The sequence below is a fragment of the Podarcis muralis genome, chromosome 10 (genome assembly GCF_964188315.1).
Source record: "Podarcis muralis chromosome 10, rPodMur119.hap1.1, whole genome shotgun sequence".
NCBI classification, from domain to species: Eukaryota; Metazoa; Chordata; class Lepidosauria; order Squamata; family Lacertidae; genus Podarcis; species Podarcis muralis.
Window position 1 is genome coordinate 70484133 of NC_135664.1, and position 22589 is coordinate 70506721.

The following is a 22589-nucleotide window of genomic DNA, read 5'->3' on the forward strand; positions in this document are numbered from 1 at the left end:
CCGCCCCGCAGCTGTAGTTCCCGGGCGCCTCCGCCGCCGCGCAGCTCTACGGCTCCCCAGCCCGACGGGGACTACGACTCCCAGGATGCTCCGCGCCGCCTCCGCCGGGGACGCGTGGCCGCCGCTCCTTGTGCAATGGCCCTCGCGCTCGCCAAGGGGGTTCTGGGAAGCGTAGTCCTCGCCGCTTTGGTCCCGGGCAGGTTGCTATGTAAGCAAACCTGAGGACGGAGGAATCTTCTGCAAGAGAGAGAGAGAGAGAGGGGGTTTGTTTTGTTAAGCTGCGCCAGGTAAATGGCCCTTTATTTGGGGGAGGGGCAAACTCTGGGGGATTTTTGTTCATTCGTTTCCTATGCGTCCAAGCAGTACAAATATATTGCACGAACTTTTGGTTTAGGTTTGCAATGCTATTGGATCTGCCTTGGGTTGTTGTTTTTTTCAAACTCGGGGCTTTTTGTCCCTTTATTTTGCATGCTCCAAAGCAATGCAAAGACATTGCACAAACTTGTGGTTTAAGTTTGCAATGCCATTGGCATTGCCAAACCTCTTTGGGTTTTGTTTTTTTTGCAAACTCTGGGGGCTTTTCGTCCTGTTATTTCACACGCGCCCAAACAGTGCAAAGATTTTGCACAAACTTTATTTGCACTTTATTTGCCTACACTGAAGGAGATCTGGCTGACGTCCCGTTCTTTTAACTACACACTAGGGAATGGGGAAATCCCATAATCGTAAGGAAGCGGCAGGTCTTGGAAGTACAACATTAAAGAAGGGCAGGCAAGAGGAGAGGAGCCCTTGTTCTGATAGGGCTGTTCATGTTTCAGAAGGAAGAGAGGTTCACATCTGTGGAGCCACCACCCTAAAGGCCCTGCTGCTCCATTTTGCCACCTGCCTAAGAAATTATGCTGGGTGGCACCTTGACTAGGGCCTCTGCAGTTCTTAATAATCATATGGGCAATACTTTAGATAAAGTGCCCCTAAATTCTTTAGGATTTTAAATGTTTGCACCAGTGCCTTGAGGTGTGCTCAGAAATGCCCTGGAAACCAAATCTGGTATAATGTGCTTGGTCCTCAATGACATCTGTGCAGCTGTATTTTGTACCCAGTTGAAAGCCTTCAAAATGTCTTCAGGGGCAGCCCCTGTGGAGAGTGCATAACCGCTCCCTGCACCCTCCCTGAGCACTCAGGACTGATAGACTGGGAGATTTTTGCAGGTTCCCAAACAGTTCTCAGCAGAGCTGTCAACTTTTCCCTTTTCTTGCGAGGAATCCTATTTGGAATAAGGGGATTTCCCTTAAAAACGGGGAAACGTTGACAGCTATGGTTCTCAGTCACACAAGCGAGGTGGGCCAAGGGGTTACTTCTGTATAAAGTCACAGACTGCAAATCCCTTTCCATCAACTGCTGTCTTAAGCTGTCCATTCTCAAGGGTGCTTACATGTCAGTCGTAACAGTTTGGGGTGCTCACCCCATATTGCAAGGGCACATCAGGGGAGGAACTTGCCAGTAAAGGATGATAAGCTCTGGATAGGTTCGTTTGCTGTGATTCCTGCATTACAGGTCGTTGGATTAGATGATGATGATGATGATAATTTATTATTTATACCCCGCCCATCTGGCTGAGTTTCCCCAGCCACTCTGAGCGGCTCCCAATCGAGTGTTAAAAACAATACAGCATTAAATATTAAAACTTCCCTTAACAGGACTTCCTTCAGAAGTCTTTTAAAAATAGGATCACTGCTTATTTCCTTGACATCTGGTGGGAGGGCGTTCCACAGGGCGGGGGCCACCACCGAGAAGACCCTCTGCCTGGTTCCCTGTAACCTCACTTCTCGCAGCGAGGGAACCGCCAGAAGGCCCTTGGAGCTGGATCTCAGTATCCGGGCTGAACGATGGGAGTGGAGATGCTCCTTCAGGTATACTGGACCGAGGCCGTTTAGGGCTTTAAAGGTCAGCACCAACACTTTGAATTGTGCTTGGAAACATACTGGGAGCCAGTGTAGGTCTTTTCAAGACCAGTGTTATATGGTCTTGGCGGCTGCTCCCAGTCACCAGTCTAGCTGCCGCATTCTGGTTTAGTTGTAGTTTCCGGGTCACCTTCAAAGGTAGCCCCACGTAGAGTGCATTGCAGTAGTCCAAGCGGGAGATAACCAGAGCATGCACCACTCTGGCGAGACAGTCCACGGGCAGGGACGGTCTCATCCTGCGTATCAGATGGAACTGGTAGACAGCTGCCCTGGACACAGAATTGGCTTGTGCCTCCATGGACAGCTGTGAGTCCAAAATGACTCCCAGTCTGCGCACCTGGTACTTCAGGGGCACAGTTACCCCATTCAGGACCAGGGAGTCCCCCACACCCGCCTGGGTTCTCTTGCACCTCTACAATTCTATAAAACTTGGGGTTTAAGTTTGCGATGCAATTGGCTCTGCCTTGGTTGTTGTTTTTTTAAAAGATGTATATACTGTCAGTATATACCTGCTCAACAGTCAACATATAATTCCAAAATAAGCTTCTATTTCATGCAGACTCTATTTAATCTGCAAATATAGAAGCCAGTCGGCTGGAAGAAGCAGAAAGGGGTATTTTCTGTCGTCTGTGGCTTGACCCTTTTTAACTGGAGATGCTGAGATTGAACCCAGGACGGCCAGCATACAGAGCAAGCGCTTCCCAGTTAGTAGGCCACCTTATAAGGAGTAGACCCACCTCCATATTGCCTGCACTGGCTGCCAGCAGCTTTCCAGCATTTCAGGCAGGGTTCTCTCCCAGGATGCCGAGATTTGAACCCGGGACCTTGGTGTACTCAAAGCGGATACTCTGCCTCTGAAGGGGCTTGGACTGCCCAATATTGCAGGCCCATTCCCGCCACGAACAGAGAACCAGGCAGTTCAGGTTGGACGATTTCCCCGCCTGCGACATTCAAGCATCTCACAGCCCATTGGCAAGGAACAAAGAACAAAGCTACCCTTTTGGAACGTTCCGGAGCGGCCAGGACTTATTAAATGACAATTTCCCAGGTCAGAATGATGGATCTCTTGGCTTCTCCCTCACATTAATAACCTCCGCAGTCTTGCTTTCCTTTTTTACCCTTGCTTTCTTCACGTCAAGGTGTGCCTCTCTTAATAAATGAGTTGCCCCTTGGCTTTGCCACGGGCAAAGAGCCACCCTGCTAATTGCTTCTTTTGAGCTGCTTTTGAATCCCTCAACCCTCTGGAATTAGAAGCAGGAATCCAAAAAGGCCAAGAGGAGGTTCTTTATTATTATTTTATTTTTATTTTTAAAAAAATATATATTCATTTTTCATTTTCGTTCATTACATACATCTCCAATTCTTAATGTTTACTATATATTCCTCCCTCCCTCCCCTCCAAAACTTCCCCCAACTTGCGCTTCTGGTTTGTTTCTATTTTCACCCGCATTGCTATCTCAACAGAAAAAGTTATTAATAACCTTAAAAACATTAAAAAAAATTAAATACATCATCTTATTTCACTATCTTCCAAACATTTTCTGATGCTAATAATGTGGGTGTTTATTTAAATCCTGCAATCAAGTCTATAGCCTTTCCTTGTTTCTGCAAATATAATACGAATAGTTCCCAATCTATTTCAAAGTCTCTGTTGCCTTTTTCTCTTTGTCATTTTTGCCAGTTCTGCATAGTTCGTCAACTTCTCTTGCCATTGTTCTTTAGTTGGTATTTCTCCAGGTCCTTTATTTTAGCAAGCCTTGGCGCACGCCAGCGTCGCTTGAAACAGCCCAATACCACTTGTCCCTTCGCATGTCGCCCCTTCCAGTCCTTGTTTGCCTTCGACGGCTCCGTTAGCCGGCAGACGGGTGGACCTTGCAGCCTATAGGATATTTCACGATGGCTTGAACCCTCTTCGGATTCTGAGCTTCGAATCAGTCTTCGAAACTGCATCAACACACCTGTATGTTGTGATCTGGGAGGCTTAGTTTGGTCAGAATCGAATAAACACTCGAATAATGCTAAATACATTACTTCCGGTAAATGAGCCAGCATAGCCGCTAGAGAGCCATGAAAAATTGTCTCCCGGGCTTTTTGGACTCGTATACCCATGTACTAAGGACGCGGGTAGCGCTGTGGGTTAAACCACAGAGCCTAGGACTTGCTGATCAGAAGGTCAGCAGTTCGAATCCTCGCGGCGGGGTGAGCTCCCATTGCTCGGTCCCTGCTCCTGCCAACCTAGCAGCTCGAAAGCACATCAAAGTGCAAGTAGATAAATAGGTACCACACCAGCGGGAAGGTAAACGGCGTTTCCGTGCGCTGCTCTGGTTCACCAGTAGCAGCTCAGTCATGCTGGCCACATGACCCAGAAGCTGTATGTTGGCTCCCTTGGCCATTAAAGCAAGATGAGAGCCGCAACCCCAGAGTTGGCCACGACTGGACCTAATGGTCAGGGGTTCCTTTACCTTTACCTTTACCCATGTACTCTCTGAAACCAAAGGAGTGCATTGGTTGCCAGATATGAATTAGGGTTTCCATATTTCAAAAAGTGAAAAATCTGGACACAAAAATTGTTAAGCTTATTTTGTAATAATAGGAATAATAATAATAATAATAATATTTACACCCCACCCATCTGGCTGGGTTTCCCCAGCCACTCTGGGCGGCTCCCAACAGAATTAAAAGCACAATAAACCATCAAACATTAAAAACTTCCCTAAACACTTTGGCAAAGTTGTTGAGGGTTGTTGGGGTGGGGGTGGGGCAAAGTTGTAGAACTTTTTATTTTGCAAAATCGCTCCCCACCCCCCCGCAAACAAAGTTTTTGAGCTATTTTTTTTTAGGAAATTCACCCCCATAAAATCCACTCTTCCAATATGGAGTGCCATATTTTCCTGGACATTTTAACCGAATTCTGAAAATCCTACCTGGATGCTATTTTTGGCGGACAAATCCCAAATATGGCCGGGAAATTCCAGACGTACGTGAGCCCTAAAATACATTGGCATTGTTTTCATCTCTCCTGCCCCGCTATGAATGCAAGTTGCTGGAAACCATGTTCTGCTCGCTGGTTTCCCGCATCTGGAAGAGGAGTCTGGACATAGTGGGCCATTGGCATGATCCTGCAGCCTCTTCTTATGTTCGCCATTTAACTATGAAGAAGAAGAAGAAGAGTTTGGATTTGATATTCCGCCTTTCACTACCTTTTAAGGAGTCTCAAAGTGGCTCACATTCTCCTTTCCCTTCCTCCCCCACAACAAACACTCTGTGAGGTGAGTGGGGCTGAGAGACTTCAGAGAAGTGTGACTGGCCCAAGGTCACCCAGCAGCTGCATGTGGAGGAGCAGAGACGCGAACCCGGTTCCCCAGATTATGAGTCTACCGCTCTGAACCACTACACCACACTGGCTCTCATGAAGTTCTTTCTCCTGTCTACCCCTGAGCCTTCCAACATTCAGCTTCTTTGCACAACCTCTCTGGGTTCCCTTTAGCCCAGGGGATCAGCAACCTTTTTCAGCCTTGGTCCGGTCCACCCTCCCTCAGACCATGTGGTGGGCCGGACTATATATTTTTTTTGGGGGGGGGGGAATGAATGAATTATTATGCCCCACAAATAACCTAGAGATGCATTTTAAAAAAAAGCACACATTCTACTCCTGTAAAAACACCAGGCAGGCCCCACAAATGACCCAGAGATGCATTTTAAATTAAAATACTTTATTGTCACTTGTGCAACTTGTATACAGTGGTACCTCAGGTTACATACGCTTCAGGTTACATACGCTTCAAGTTACAGACTCTGCTAACCCAGAAATAGTGCTTCAGGTTAAGAACTTTGCTTCAGGATGAGAACAGAAATCGTGCGGCGGCAGCGGGAGGCCTCATTAGCTAAAGTGGTACCTCTGGTTAAGAACAGTTTCAGGTTAAGAACGGACCTCCGGAACGAATTAAGTTCTTAACCCAAGGTACAACTGTGCAGTGAGATTACACGAGCACCCCCTACTCAGCTCTCTTAGTCTTAATTCCCCTCGTTTACTGACGCACACCCACCAAACTCGAAAGTCAGTTGCCCTGTTGTTATCTTTTCATTCAGTAGCCTAACAGCCCATGGATAGAGGCTGTTCTTTACCCTGTTGGCGCGACTAATCATGCTTCTATATCTTCTGCCCAAGGGCAGGAGATCAAGATAGTGCCGGCCAAGGTGTGAATCATCCCTGAGAATTTTCCTCACTCTCCTGAGGCAACGTTCTTCCGCTATTTCATCCAGCAGATTCACCGGACAGCCCATAATATCTTGTGCTGTATTCACCACCCTCTGTAGGCGCTTCCTATCTGTTGATGTCAAACCAGCATACCACATCGTGATGCAGTATGAAAGGACACTCTCTATTGTGGACCGGTAGGAGATCATCAAATGTTGATTGACATCAACATAAATAAAAGGGCACATTCTACTCATGTAAAAACACGCTGATTCCTGGACCGTCCGTGGGCCGTATTTAGAAGACGATTAGTCCGGATCCGGCCCCTGGGCCTTAGTTTGCCTACCCATGCTTTGTTGTTGTTTAGTCGTTTAGTCGTGTCCGCCTCTTCTTGACCCCGTGGACCAGAGCACGCCAGGAACTTCTGTCTTCCACTACCTCCCGCAGTTTAGTCAAACTTATGCTGGTAGCTTCGAGAACACTGTCCAACCATCTCGTCCTCTGTCGTCCCCTTCTCCTTGTGCCCTCCATCTTTCCCAACATCAGGGTCTTTTCCAGGGAGTCTTCTCTTCTCATGAGGTGGCCAAAGTATTGGAGTCTCAGCTTCAGGATCTGTCCTTCCAGTGAGCACTCAGGGCTGATTTCCTCAAGAATGGATAGGTTTGATCTTCTTGCAGTCCATGGGACTCTCAAGAGTCTCCTCCAGCACCAGAATTCAAAAGCATTCATTCTTTGGCGATCAGCCTTCTTTATGGTCCAGCTCTCACTTCCATACATCACTACTGGGAAAACCATAGCTTTAACTATACGGACCTTTGTTGGCAAGGTGATGTCTCTGCTTTTTAAGATGCTTTAGCTCATGCAAAACTCGTCATGTTGTCAGCAGGATACAGTGTGGTACCAAGCGTGTCCTGCTGCAAACCCCTTGAGGCGTTCAAATGCTCAATTGTGCAAGGATCCTCGCATCGGTCCCATCCCACATTTCACTCTGCTGCCGGGCCTCTCATAATTTTGCTGCTCTGTACAGCGCCTGGCACTGCCCACATGCCAAAGGACCAAGAAAGTTTCCCTCGTTTTTGAATTGGAGGCCATGGGAGGTTGGGCAGCCCACTGCTTGAACCCCTTCGACGTAACGCCTTTGAGGGACGTTTGAGATTAAAGGCCGTTCCTCTGTTCTTTCCCGCTTCGGGGAACCCTAAAGCTGTGGCGTTGTACGGCGGTTATTTCCTTTGTTTTAGCATTAATAGTACAGCACTTAAACCTCCCCGAAGGCATTTCGGTCTAATACGTCTGAAGTGAAAGATCACAGGCGAGGTGGTGAACTTTTGCTAGGCAGGCGTCAGAGCCTTCATGTTCAATTACCTACTGCATGTTTCAAAATCCTTTCCCTTCACTGGGTCTGAGAACGGGGTGGTTTCTGTGGTGCTTAGGCCGATTCCTAAAGCATCTTGGCTTCAAATCAGGGCTTCATAACAGGGTTTTGAGCACCAAGTCATGGGATTTTCAACCCAGCGAAGAATTTCGACCCTAGAGCAGTTTTGGCGAACCGTGGCACTCTAGATATTTTGGAACTACAACTCCCATCATCCCTGACCACTGGTCCTGTTAGCTAGGGATGATGGGAGTTGTAGTTCCAAAATATCTAGAGTGCCACGGTTCGCCACCACTGCCCTAGAGGTTCTTTTGTGCCAATGGGGAGGAATCTGAGGGCAAGGTTTTCCTGTCAGTTTTTGGGGTGTCACCCATGGGTCCCCAAAACACACAGAACTCACCCGCCCCCATGAATCAGTATTTTCTTTTTTTAGAGGGTCCAGTATACAGTAGGTATACATTTGGCCCCCCCCCCCCGAATTTGGCGCCTCTTACACCCCCGGGAAAAGACAGCCCTGTCCCCAGAGTCATGGGTTTGAGCCCCAATTGGGCAAAAAATTCCTGCATTGCAGAGGGTTGGTCTAGATGACCCACATGGACCCTTCCAATTCTACAGTTCTGTGATTCTATTCTTACTGGGCTTAGGAAGACAAACAGAGAGAGAGAAATGTCTTTTTTCCTCCTTTCTTAAAGAAGATTGCTCCAGTATTTCTCAAGAGATGAACCGTCAGTATGTTGAAGACCGGATTGTGGAAGTGGACCCTCTTCCCTTCACCTGGAGCATGGAAACACCTGGGCCTCATTATGCTCTCTGTTTAAAGATGTCGCGGCTTAAGCAGTTAGCGTTCAACTTTGAATTTGGATCTGTAGACCCCAGGTAAAGGACCCATGGCCTTGCTGCGTGGTGTGTGGGGGAAACATAGATATGTAATACATTTTCAAACACTTGATAGGCATGTTAACATGACGTTTTTATGGGCAGGCTTGAAATATCTATTTTTATTTTATTTATTAAATTTCTATGCCACCCTTCATCATAAGGACTCAGGGCGGTTCACAATTCGCCTGCCCTGTGGAACACCCTCAAGGAAATAAACACCTATCTGACTTTTAGAAGACATCTGAAGGCAGGGACGTTTTTAATGTTTGAGGGTTTTTTTTTAGTGTCCTAATATTCCTTTGGAAGCCGCCCAGAGCAGCTGGGGCAACCCAGTCAGATTGGTAGCATCTAAATGACAAAATTATTATGATTACTAATATTATCATCACCATCATCATCTTAGGTTAGCATTCAGAGGCAGCAACTCTCCCAAACTCAGCTCACAATACAGTGGTGCCTCGCAAGACGAAATTAATCCATTCCGCGAGTCTCTTCGTCTTGCAGTTTTTTCGTCTTGCGAAGCACAGCTATTAGCGGCTTAGCGGCTATTAACAGCTTAGCGGCTTTAAGAAAAAGGAAACAAACTCGCAAGAACTCTCAAGACGTTTCGTCTTGCGAAGCAAGCCCGTAGGGAAATTCGTCTTGCGGAACAACTCAAAAAACGGAAAACCCTTTCGTCTAGCAAGTTTTTCGTCTTGCGAGGCATTCGTCTTGCGGGGCACCACTGTACCGGTAGTTTTATTTTCAATTCTTAATGATTCCTTGCATGGATTTTGCCTTTCTTCAGAGCTGTTGCACGCTGGGCTGACAATTTCACCGATCTTTGCAGCTGCCTAAAGTTAGGATGTTTCGTCCCAGGGTGCATTGCTTCACACTTGTTGACACTGAAATCACATTTTCCCTTTTAATGTCTGTTCACCCACTCCTGGACAAAGGAGCAAATGGATGCTTTAGGTTGTTCTTTCTTTCTGTTCCAGGCAATCATTTCCAAAGACAGAATTTCCTGAACGGTAGGTAAGAAATGCGAGATAATGCTTCAATTTCTTTGCTCAATCTGCCTGAACATTGCACCAGTTCTTGCTTTGAGAATTTATACTGGAGTGATTCCAACGGGCCTCCTTGGAGTTTTCTAAATTGGGACACAAAGGCACCTTTCTCAGAGGGCATGTCCACAATTACCGTATTTTTCGCTCTATAAGATGCACCAGACCACAAGGCTCATCTAGTTTTTGGAGGAGGAAAACAAGAAAAAAAATATTCTGAATCTCAGAAGCCAGAACAGCAAGAGGGATCACTACACAGTGAAAGCAGCAATCCCTCTTGCTGTTCTGGCTTCTGGGATAGCTGCGCAGCCTGCATTCGCTCCATAAGATGCACACACATCTCCCCTTACTTTTTAGGAGGGAAAAAGTGAGTCTTATAGAGCAAAAAATATGGTACCTTTCCTCCAATCTTTCCAGGTCTACACTTTAAAGCTCCATGTCCGAGCATCCTTGCTTTTGCTCCAGAACTTTCCCCACGAAACCTGCTCTTTAGTGCTCAATCAGAGCAAACGTCAATCCTCAGAAAACCAAAATTGACATTTGTTCTGATTGAGCGCTAAAGAGCAGGTTTCATGGGGGGAAATGGGGCACAGAGCTTTAAGGTGCAGACCTGTGTCTAGAAAAAGCAGGGCAAAAGGTAAGGGTAGATAAGCCCTGGATCCAGTGAGTTATCTTGCTCTTCAGCCAAAAACAGCTCCCAAAGCAACTTGGAGAAATCCACATATCTTTGAGAAGACAGTTTCTGCCTTCAGTCTCACAGTCTGAGACATGGCACAAAAGGAAAGGAGACAGGGAGGGAGGAGGAAGGAAAGCAAGCCCATTCACTAATTCTTAAAGGTAAAGGGACCCCTGACCGTTAAGTCCTGTCGCGGACGACTCTGGGTTTGCAGCGCTCATCTCGCTTTATTGGCCGAAGGAGCTGGCGTTTGTCCACAGACAGCTTCCGGGTCATGTGGCCAGCATGGCTAAGCCGCTTCTGGCGAACCAGAGCAGCGCACGGAAACGCTGTTTACCTTCCCACCGGAGTGGTACCTATTTATCTACTTGCACTTGACATGCTTTCAAACTGCTAGGTTGGCAGGAGCAGGGACCGAGCAACAGGAGCTCATCCCGTCACGGGGATTCAAACCGCCGACCTTCCGATTGGCAAGCCCTAGGTTCTGTGGTTTAGGGGGACGCGGGTGGCGCTGTGGGTAAAACCTCAGCACCTAGGACTTGCTGATCGCATGGTCGGCAGTTCGAATCCCCGCGGCGGGGTGCGCTCCCGTTGTTCGGTCCCAGCGCCTGCCAACCTAGCAGTTCGAAAGCACCCCCAGGTGCAAGTAGATAAATAGGGACCGCTTACCAGCGGGCAGGTAAACGGCGTTCCGTGTGCTGTGCTGGCTCACCAGATGCAGCTTGTCACGCTGGCCACGTGACCCGGAAGTGTCTGCGGACAGCGCTGGCTCCCGGCCTCTTAAGTGAGATGAGCGCACAACCCTAGAGTCTGACAAGACTGGTCCGAACGGGCAGGGGTACCTTTACCTTTACCTTAGGTTCTGTGGTTTAGACCGCAGCGGCACCCGCTTTAATTCTTAGTTAATTCTAAATGCATTTTGATACTACTTTGTTTTTGGAGAAAAGAACTTCACGGCAGCCTTCAGAGAAGTGCAAAATCCAGGTGGATAGCTACATTCTGATCTACGTACACACATTAATCCAGGTGGTGTTGATCAGGCCAGTCCATACTGTGATTTTGCAAAGACCAAACGCCTCAAACATTCCTAAGTTCAACTAGATTCAAGTTTGTCTCTTTGTTCTCAGCTCCCCCCAACCCGGTTTGTTATTCTGCCATTTTGATGGATTGCCACACTCAACATGCCTGTTTGCCATTTCTGGAACCGCATTGCTGCAAGTTTGTCTTGCTGCTTGTCCAAAACTGGGGAGGGTGGCCTTTTATTTTATTTAAAAATAAATAAATCCAAAAGAAAACTAATAAAATATTTTTAAAAAACCACAGACAAAAAGGGGAGGGGTGTTATACAACAAAAGGACATCATTAGCTAGATGCTAAAAAGGAAGGAAAAAAAAGGAATTGTGATGGTTATTGCTTTGGGGGATAGGAGGAAGGAGAGTTTTGAAATAGTTTTGATTTCTCTCTCTCTCTCTCTCTCTCTCTCTCTCTCTCTCTCTCTCTCCCTCCCTCCTTCCCACTCCCTGCTTCATTCCTCAGGATTGTTAAGCTTGACATCTCTTTAAATGAACTCCAAGAGATTCCACCCGAAGCTCTTTTCCCGTTTGAGAATTTGGCCGAGGTGGATGTGTCGCTTAATGCTTTAAGCACGTGAGTGCGACTTGATGGATGGTGGGGGCGTGTTTTGTGTGGAGAAATTTAAGGCCTGTGCAGAAGAGAGAGAGAGGCAATTTGGGGCCTTGCCCCTGAGCAGGAGCAATTCTCAGCAGGGCGTAGCATTCAGAGTTTTATCCGCTTTGCTGGTGTCTCATACAAAGCTGGCAATCACTTTCTAAATCCGGCCCACGGACGGTCTGGGAATCAGCATGTTTTTACATGAGTAGAATATATCCTTTTATTTAAAATGCATCTGGAGGTTCTTAACCTGAACCTGTTCTTAACCTGAGGCACCACTTTAGTTAATGGGGCCTCCCGCTGCCGCCACCGCACGATTTCTGTTCTCATCCTGAAGCAAAGTTCTTAACCCAAAGTACTATTTCTGGGTTAGCGGAGTCTGTAACCTGAGGCATCTGTAACCTGAAGCGTCTGTAACCCTAGGTACCACTGTATTCAGTAGTAATAATAATAATAATAATAATAATAATAATAATAATAATAATAATAATTTTGTTATTTATGGCCCACCCATCTGACTAGGTTGCCCCAGCCACTCTGGGCAGCTTGTAACATACATAAAAACATAATAAAACATTAAACATTAAAATAAACCACTTCTACATACAGGGCTGCATTCAGATGTCTTCTAAAAGTTGTATAGTTACTGATCTCCTTGGCTTGCATAACTCCATAGCCTCCAACATTTCTCCGATAAAAATAGCGACGTCCAAAGGAAAAGGACGCGGGTGGCGCTGTGGGTAAAACCTTAGTGCCTAGTACTTGCCGATCGTATGGTCGGCGGTTCGAATCCCCGTGGCGGGGTGAGCTCCCGTCTTTCGGTCCCAGGTCCTGCCCACCTAGCAGTTCGAAAGCACCCCTAAGTGCAAGTAGATAAATAGGGACCGCTTTATAATGGGAAGGTAAACGGCGTTTCCGTGTGCTGCGCTGGCTCGCCAGATGCAGCTTGTCACGCTGGCCACCTGACCCGGAAGTGTCTGCGGACAGCGCTGGCCCCCGGCCTCTTAAGTGAGATGAGCGCACAACCCTAGAGTCGGACACGACTGGCCCATATGGGCAGGGGTACCTTAAGGAAAAGGAGGACATTCTGGGATCAGATCAGAAACCAGGATGTCTTCTGTAAATCCAGGACTGTCCCTGGAGAATAGGGACACTTGTAGGGTCTGTGGGTTCAACATCTCTTTCCCTGTTGAGCGGGTAGCAGATCTCTAGGGTGTCAGCTATAGGTCTCTGAGAACTTTTAAATTGGAGATCCCACAGATCAAAACTGGGACCCAGAACGTAGTAGGGATGACCCAAAATATCACCAGCACCACCATTGATTTTGCAACCCCAATTTAAAGGTGGCGAAACTGACAGAAGGGACATTTGGGGCCATATCAAAAGCCCAGGGTTGATTGCAAGGTTGGGCAGGTGTCTACATTCACAAATAGCCAGCAGGAACTGGAACAGAGGATGATTACGATGTATAGATAAATTGGGGAGCTTGTTCAGATCAGCACCCTGGGGGAAAGCGGACATGGTTAGAAAGGAGCTAACATTTTGGAGAGGCAGTATCTGCGGAGATGTACACACTGTGCACGGAAATTGTAGTTTGTTGAGGGTGCTGGGAATTGTAGTTCTGTAAGGGACGCGGGTGGCGCTGTGAGTAAAAGCCTCAGCGCCTAGGGCTTGCCGATCATATGGTCAGCGGTTCGAATCCCCGCGGCGGGGTGCGCTCCCGTTGCTCGGTCCCAGCGCCTGCCAACCTAGCAGTTCGAAAGCACCCCAGGTGCGAGTAGATAAATAGGGACCGCTTACCAGCGGGAAGGTAAACGGCGTTTCCGTGTGCTGCGCTGGCTCGCCAGATGCAGCTTTGTCACGCTGGCCACGTTACCCGGAAGTGTCTCCGGACAGCGCTGGCCCCTGGCCTCTTGAGTGAGATGGGCGCACAACCCCAGAGTCTGTCAAGACTGACCCGTACGGGCAGGGGTACCGTTACCTTTTACCTTTAAGGGGTTGATCACAGTTCCCAGATTCTTTGGAATTGGGGAATAAGCTTTAAAAAATGTATGGTATGCTGACAGCCTATGTATAAAGAAATATTGGAAATCATTGAAACCAGGAAATAAACAGGGATTACTGTTCCTTTAAATCCAAAAAGAATTAATTAGCAGAGGGCAAGAAACACATTGGTCTGCAATCCTATGCAGGGTTCTCTGGAGTAAGTCCCATTGAACTCAGTAGGGCTTAAAGGTAAAGGTAAAGGTACCCCTGCCCGTACGGGCCAGTCTTGCCAGACTCTGGGGTTGTGCGCCCATCTCACTCAAGAGGCCGTGGGCCAGCGCTGTCCGGAGACACTTCCGGGTCACGTGGCCAGCGTGACATCGCTGCTCTGGCGAGCCAGAGCCGCACACGGAAACGCCGTTTACCTTCCCGCTAGAAAGCGGTCCCTATTTATCTACTTGCACCCGGGGGTGCTTTCGAACTGCTAGGTTGGCAGGCGCTGGGACCGAGCGACGGGAGCGCACCCCGCCGCGGGGATTCGAACCGCCGACCTTTCGATCGGCAAGTCCTAGGTGCTGAGGCTTTTACCCACAGCGCCACCCGCGTCCCTTCAGTAGGGCTTACTTTGGAGTAAACATATATTCCATTGGTGACAGAAACAATATAGTCACACAGTCCAGTAGCGGGAAAAGAGAGAAATCTCACCTACTCAAATAAATCCTGATTCTATTTGAAGCTGATATATTTTCACAGGGTATAGCGAAGGAAGATCTTGATAACACCCAAATTATTAAGGTTTTTTTTAAGACAATAAAAATAGGAACCGTGTAAAGATACGGAAGAATTAAAAGATAATGTATCAGGTTAAATTAATTGAGTGTGGATAATCCATTGCCTTGGGCGACTTAGCTTATTTCTTCTTTTGTGCTTTATATACGTCAGGAGTGGGAAACCTGTGGCCTACTAGATGTTGCTGGACTACAAAACCCATCACTCCTAGACAGGGCTGTCTTAAGCATATGCAGCGCCGGGGTGCAAAGATCCGTCCAACACCCTCCCCCCAGTTGCCAGTCCCAGGGGCGCAGGAGGGCAGAGCTGGCCAGCTGCCTCAGCATCTCGCTGGCTCCGTCACCCCTGAACTCGTGGCGCAGAGCCGCCCGCAGCAGAAGAGCCCGCTGGGCTCTTTCTTGGATTCAACTCTCTGTCGGAATCTGCGTTCGACCGAGCGACTCTTCCGGAATCGCCTCCGATGATAATTAACGACCTGAGCCTCTGATAAGGCTCCAGGCACATGCCCCATTCAGCAGAGTTTCCAGCACAGGGAAGAGACGAGAAGTTTGGGCTTCATTGCTAGGTTTTATTACTAAGCTACGCGGGCAGAAAAGAAGTGCATCCTCTCTCTGTGAGAGCAGAGAGCAACTGAGCAACAAAGGAACAGGAAACCAGTAACGTCACATCCGTCTCTTGTCTTCCGTGAGACTTCCAACAGTCTGGAATGTGAGGAATGCAAAACAAAGTCTTGTGGCTCCAAAGCACTGCACAGTGGCAAACTGAAACTAACACTCTCGGGCCCCAGACTCTTGGCCTGGCGCCCCTGAGAGCCCAGTGCCCGGGTGCCCCGCACCCCTAGCGCCTATGGGTAAGACGGCCCTGCTCCTAGACATTGGCCCTGCTGTCTGGGGCTGATGGGAGTTGTAGTCCAGCAATACCTGAAGAGCACTAAGCCCGGGAAGGCTGATGTATACAATACTGGTCTAGCTTAGCGATCCTCCATTTATTCCGGAACTACAACTCCCATCATCCCTGACTACTGGGGTTGATGGGAGTTTAAATCCAATAACTTCCAGAGGGCCTCACAGGTTGTCCACCTCAGATATACCTCATTTCTTTAAAAAAAGGGATTTGGAATCAATTAAAAAACAGCCACCACCACCAAATGTTTTGAAGATGGATGTGAGTAGAATAGGGGTTTATCTACATCCCAAGTAGGGTGGACGGCACCTGCTGAGGTCTCAACAATGACACACCTCCTGAATGACACGTTGGCAACCTTAATAATAATAATAATAATAATAATAATAATAATAATAATAATAATAATAATAATTTTTTATTTATATCTCCCCCTCCCCGGCCGAGGCTACCATCATAAAAACAACACAATATGCATAAAAACAGACATCAAATAATTAAAATTCCTTCTTTTTCCGCTTTTATCTGGGGTTGCAGGACGAGAGGGATGGGGCCCCTTCCCAACCTGGTGGCCCTTAACCTTAGTTATAACGCGATCAGAGAGGTGAAGGAGCTGGAAAACTGCCCCTGCCTGTCCGTTCTGCACGTGTCCCACAATCGCTTGAGGAGCCTCACAGATTTCCCTCTCTTGAGTAACCTGACACGGCTGAATTTGTCTTCGAATCAGGTAATTATTATTTTTTTTTGGGGGGGAGTGCTCAGGATCTCGAAATTGGGTGACTCCCAGGAGCTGGATGCAGAGCAGTGGGGTGCGGGGAGCGTGTTCCCCTCAATACTTTATAGGACTCCAGCTTCCATTAGCTGGATAGCCAGGATAGCCAATAGCCCAATGTGCTGGGAGTTATGGTCGAATAACACATCCATGGCCACCGATTCCCCAACTCTTATTTAGAGTCAGTATCACGGCTTAGAGAGTCGGTCTTTCTAAAAAAAGAAGTGGGAGGGGATCAAAACTTCTCCTAGCAGGTTCAGATAGTCCGGATTCATGTCAGGAATGAAGAAGAGGCTTGACGGATAATGAACAAAAGACCTTCTCAAGTTTTAAGCACTGATAGTTTCTGTACCTCTGCTCTGCTGTTAATCTAAGGGTTCTAAGTGGATCCCAAACTTTTGCAAAGCCGTTCTGTTTCCATCAGCTTGGGTCTTGCTTTGTGGTGCTCTGGAGAGAATAATAATGTTTATTATTTATTCCCCAGCTGCTCTGGGTGGCTCCCAACAGAATATTAAAAACATGATAAAAGATCAAACATTACAAACTTCCCTAAACAGGGCTGCCTTCAGATGTCTTCTAAAAGTCAGACTGTTGTTTATTTCCTTGACATCTGATGGGAGGGCATTCCACAGGGCGGGCGCCACCACTGAGAAGGTCCTCAGCCTGGTTCCCTGTAACTTCACTTCTCGCAGGGAGGGAACTGCCAGAAGGCCCTTGGTGCTGGACCTCAGTGTCCGGGCAGAATGATGGGGGTGGAGACGCTCCTTCAGGTATACTGGACCGAGGCCATTTAGGGCATTAAAGGTCAGCACCAACACTTTGAATTGTGCTCGGAAATGTACTGGGAGCCAATGCAAGTGTTATATGGTCTCAGCCGTCTGATAGATCAACCAAGATCTCAGTCTCTCTTAAATGTGCTGTCCCTTGTGCCCTAGTCCCTAGTCTCTTGTGGCAGAGTGTTCCACCAGATCGGGGCCACAGCCGAAAAAGCCCTGGCTCTGGTTGAGGCCAGCCTAACCTCCCTGTGGCCCAGGATCTCCAAGATGTTTTTGTTTGAAGACTGTAAGGTCCTCTGTGGGACATACGGAGGCAGTCCCGTAGGTACAAGGGTCCTAGGCCGTATAGGGCTTTAAAGGTTAAAACCAGCACCTTAAACCTGATCCTGTACTCCACCAGGAGCCAGTGCAGCTGATATAGCACTGGATGAATGTGATCCCGCGGCGAGGACCCTGTAAGGAGCCTCACCACGGCATTCTGCACCCACTGATGTTTCTGGGTCAGTCTCAAGGGCAGCCCCACAGAGAGCGAGTTACAATAATCCAGTCTGGAGGTGACCGTCGCGTGGATCACAGTGGCTAGGTCAGGGCGAGAGAGGTAAGGAACCAACTGCTTAGCTTGGCGGAGATGGAAAAATGCCGCCTTTGTTATAGCTGCAATCTGCGCCTCCGTGGAAAGGAGGTGTCGAAGATTACACCCAAACTCATAACGGACGGTGCTGGCACTAATTGCACCCCCGCAAGAGATGGGAGTTGCCCCCCCAATCCCATATCGTCCTGATCCAGCACTGTCTTCTTATCCTCTTAAGGCGGACATGGACATTGTGCTTGCTTGACCACACATCATTTTCTGTTTCTTCTTTCCCAACTCAAGTTGGAGTCTCTGGAAGGGGTGCAGAATCTCCCCCGGCTCCGCGAGCTCGACGTGCAGAAGAACCGCATTGTCAGCCTGCTGCCTCTGGCTTCTTCGCTGTCTCTCAACGTCCTCTGTGCCTCCGGCAACGACATTGGCGGGCTGCCCGAGGCTCTGCACGTGCTCAGAGGCCTCCGCAGGCTGAAGCATCTCACGCTCAAGGTGAAGTGTAAGCCGATAGCCCAGTAGTGGCTGGAAAGGGAGAAAGGAGAAGGTTAGGCCAGCCTTTCCCAGCCAGATGATTTTGCACCTCACATTCAATTCTCCACATTTTCACGTTTATTTTTTAAGCCTTCGTGAAAATTCATCAGCATTTAAGTGCCACTTTCTTCTAAGAGATCCATATTTCCTTTAATGTAGACATTTTTGCAAGGGCCACCACACTCCACCCCAATATAAAGCATTTTTTCATTATCAGTATATGCAATTTTGTACATATAAGTTGACTGCATTGCAAAATTCAGATGAATGTGAATTTTGACCAGAGGCTGTGTTTCTGCCCATATATTGTTCCAGGAAGTTCAAATTAGGTTGTTTAGCCTTTACATACAACCTGAACTGAATTTCTTCCATCCCTAGTAGCCAGTGAATTGAACCAAAGGCTTTCTGGGTAGCCTTTGCATCAGTTTTCCTTCTGTAAACTGAACTGGTGATATGTAAACTGCCTCTGAAACACAGAGAATCCATTGAGCCATCTTATCTATTAGCCACTGATGCACAATCCCAAAGCTATGTTGACTAGTAGCCAAGTTGTGGCAGGGAGTTCCACAAGCTGATCATGCACTGCACGTGGAAATCGTTTCTTTTGCTAGCCGGAGGGAGGGAACCAAGAGATGGGGGAGCAAGTCATGGAAGAAAGAGGGAAGGGGGAGCTCATAAGAGAACATTTTGAGAAGACGGGAGGGGACTTCACTCCCCACATGCCATTGAGTTGCATCCATTGCGGCCCTAAGTTAAAGTCACTTAGCAGTAGCTGGAATAAGAGGAAACACATTGCTGTAAATCACTGTGCAACAGATTGCACAACTAGAATCAGCCGTCACTCAAGAGAAAAGACAAGTGCATGGCCAAACTTTGCAGGTGTCGCACAATTCCTGCATTGCAGGGGGTTGGACTAGATGACCATTGGGACCCATTCCACCTCTACAGCTCCATTGTTAGCACAACTGGTACATTGGATTTCTTTGTTGTGCAGCCTTCATACTCTGCCTTCCAGTAGCTCAAGGGTTCTTGCACTAGGGGACAGAGAATATCGGATCCCACCCACTGTCTCTCCAAACCTTCGCCCTCCACTGGGGCACATCGGGTTTGTTATCAGAAGTGCACACGCCGCACCTTAAGGGTGTGTCGTAACCTGCACAGCTTGTCAGAATTATTATTATTATTATTATTATTATTATTATTATTATTATTATTATTACTACAGTGGTACCTTGGGTTAAGAACTTAATTCGTTCTGGAGGTCTGTTCTTAACCTGAAGCACCACTTTGGCTAATGGGGCCTCCCGCTGCCGCCGCCGCACAGTTTCTGTTCTCATCCTGAAGCAAAGTTCTTAACCCGAGGTACTATTTCTGGGTTATCGGAGTCTGTAACCTGAAATAATAATAATAATAATAATAATAATAATTATTATTATTATTATTATTATTAATACCCCGTCCTGCTCTGGGCAGCTCTCAACAGAATATTAAAAACACAATAAAACATCAAACCTTAAAAACTTCCCTAAACAGGGCTGCCTTCAGATGTCTTCTAAAAGTCAGGTAGTTGTTTATTTCCTTGACGTCTGATGGGAGGGCATTCCACAGGGCGGGCGCCACCACCGAGAAGGCGCTTCGCCTGGTTCCTTGTAACCTCGCAGGGAGGGAACCACCAGAAGGCCCTCGGAGCTGGACCTCAGTGTCTGGGCTGAACGATGGGGGTGGAGATGCTCCTTCAGGTATACTGGACCGAGGCCATTTAGGGCTTTAAAGGTCAGCACCGACACTTTGAATTGTGCTCGGAAACGCACTGGGAGCCAATGCAGGTCTTTCAGGACCGGTGTTATATGGTCTCGGTGGCTGCTCCCAGTCACCAGTCTAGTTGCCGCATTCTGCCTGTCCAATTTTTCTCCCAGGACAACCCAGTGGCGCGAGACAACCGCTACACCACTGCCATCAAGGAGTCTACCTCCGTGGAGATACTGGACGGGATGTTTCTCCACGATCCACCAAGTCTTTCCGCTCTCCCTCTGCACATGTGGTCCCTCCTCCGGGAACCAACATCCAGTTCAACCGACGTCGCCCAAGCCAAAGCAGACCTGAAGGAGGCGGCCAGGAGAGCCTTCGGCGCAAGGCTGCAGCGGAGGAGAGACGACGTCGGCAGCGCTGTGCATCACTTTCATTCCAGGATATTGTAAGTTAAAACTGTGGAACTCACTGCCACAGGAGGGCAATCACGGCCACCGACTTAGATGGCTTTAAAAGAGGCTTGATGCCTTACTGCCCAGGCTGGCTCTGCTCTGCTGCCACAGCTGGAGACAGCGATGCTTTGGAATACCAGTGTTCCTATGCTCGAATCCTGCTTGTGGCTTTCCCATGGGCGTCTGGTTGGTCATTGTGAGAACCACAATGCTGGCCTAGATGGGCTGTTGGCTGGATCCACCCGGCTCATGTGATTATGTTCTTAAGGCATTGGATTCCTGTTTCAGACAGGGTGGAATTGTGTCCGAGGCTGCCATATTCTATTTATGGACTACTTTTGAGTGGCAAGTAAGGGACGCGGGTGGTGCTGTGGGTTAAACCACAGAGCCTAGGACTTGCTGATCAGAAGGTCGGCGGTTCAAATCCCCGCGACGGGGTGAGCTCCTGTTGCTCGGTCCCTGTTCCTGCCAACCTAGCAGTTCAAAAGCACGTCAAAGTGCAAGTAGATAAATAGATCCAGCTCCAGAGGGAAGGTAAACGGCGTTTCTGTGCGCTGCTCTGGTTCGCCAGAAGCGGCTTAGTCATGCTGGCCACATGACCCGGAAGCTGTACGCCGGCTCTGGAAAAGGCTGGCCTACTGGAAAGCAGGAAAGCTCTGGCGTTCAGCTGGAGCTGTGCAGCCTCTGCTGATCACGGCAGAGTTTGCACAACTGACGGTGGGCCGCTGTCTGACAAGTTGTGGCCCAACCGCCTTCTATAAGCCGTAACAGCTGCCTGGGACTATCGACTCTGAGTCCCTCTCTCTTGTCTCTTAGGGAACTGCAGGAAGAGTTGACAGGCTATGAAGAAAGACTCAGAATGGAATTGGATGGGTGTGAAAGGTAAGGAAAGTCGTGGTGTGTTTGGGGTAGAGGCAATAGACCATAGGTCATTGCTAGAGCATATGGTTTGTACACAGAAGGTTCAGCCAGCATCCTTGGCATTCTTTCAACTTTAAAGAGTCTTAGCTGGCAAGTGCCAGGGATTGGCAGGCTTGTTTATATTTTGAAGATGATTCATGTTCTTATAGGTACGCGGGTGGCGCTGTGGGTTAAACCACAGAGCCTAGGGCTTGCCGATCAGAAGGTCGGCGGTTCGAATCCCCGCGACAGGGTAAGTTCCCGTTGCTCGGTCCCAGCTCCTGCCAACCTAGCAGTTCGAAAGCACGTCAAAGTGCAAGTAGATAAATAGGTACCACTCTGGCGGGAAGGTAAACGGCGTTTCTGTGTGCTGTTCTGGTTCTTCAGAAGCGGCTTAGTCATGCTGGCCACATGACCCAGAAGCTGTATGCCGGCTCCCTCGGCCAATAAAGCGAGATGAGCGCCGCAACCCCAGAGTCGTCCACAACTGGACCTAATGGTCAGGGGCCCCTTTACCTTTACCTTTACATGTTCTTATGTACCAGCATTGTCTTACACTTTCTCGATGTCCCATGGTCATATTATAAAGTAGTTGCGTTCTACTTTATAGGCCCCAATGGGGAGACACTGAAGGGGGTTGTTCCTTTTGGGGGTTGAACGAGGACGTGAGCCAGCCCTGTTACGTTAAAATTATTGTTTTAATGGGGATGGGGTTTTAACCTGGGTGGGTGCTGTAATATCTGGAGGGTGGGGTTGTTTTAAATTGTTGTTAAATGTTATATATCTTAATTTGGATTTTTGTATCTGTGGGCTAGAGTACTGGTTAGGGGCTTTTGTTGGGGAGTATATTGATTATTAGTGTGTGTACATTGGTACTGTTAATTGTTTTGATTATCTGGATTATGCTTTGATTATGTACCATATTTTCCCGCGTATAACACGACCCCTATTTTGGGGGGGCTCAAATTTATGAAAATGGGGGGAGATGTGTAAGACAACCCCCGTTTTTTAACATTATTTTAGAGTAAAAAAAACCCCTAGTCTTATACACAGAAAAGTACGATATTTTCTGCTTCATATGATGTAACTTTGCATTGTGAACCACCCTGAGATATAGGCTGGTATGTAATAATAATAATAATAATAATAATAATAATAATAATAATAATAATACATTATAAATCAAGTACTGCTAGGGGTTGTTTCTTTTTGTTTTCCAATGTATTTCCTATTAAAAAAAATGTGTGATGTAAGCAATTTTTTCCCCTGAAAGTGTGGCTCAGAGAAAAAATGTTTGAGAGCCTCTGTGTTAGGTGGAGGGAAGACCGATAACACAAGCTGATGAAGC

General features: G+C 47.8%; 1 protein-coding gene across 3 annotated transcripts in view; it reads left to right on the forward strand.

Moving 5' to 3' along the window:
- The first annotated feature begins 117 nt into the window (after window positions 1–117).
- LOC114604927 (uncharacterized) overlaps window positions 118–22589 on the forward strand; it is a 29600-nt gene continuing 7128 nt past the window's right edge. For 2 of the 3 annotated variants that reach the window (XM_077935359.1, XM_028745524.2), the window contains exons 1-8: window positions 118–287; window positions 8224–8407; window positions 9388–9420; window positions 11666–11776; window positions 16016–16205; window positions 17901–18101; window positions 20057–20334; window positions 21158–21223. In XM_077935359.1, coding sequence (XP_077791485.1) covers window positions 8250–8407; window positions 9388–9420; window positions 11666–11776; window positions 16016–16205; window positions 17901–18101; window positions 20057–20334; window positions 21158–21223 — 1037 coding nt within the window. In that variant the 5' untranslated portion in view covers window positions 118–287; window positions 8224–8249. The remainder of the gene's footprint in view (window positions 288–8223; window positions 8408–9387; window positions 9421–11665; window positions 11777–16015; window positions 16206–17900; window positions 18102–20056; window positions 20335–21157; window positions 21224–22589) is intronic. The other variant, XM_028745525.2, reaches the window with a different exon arrangement.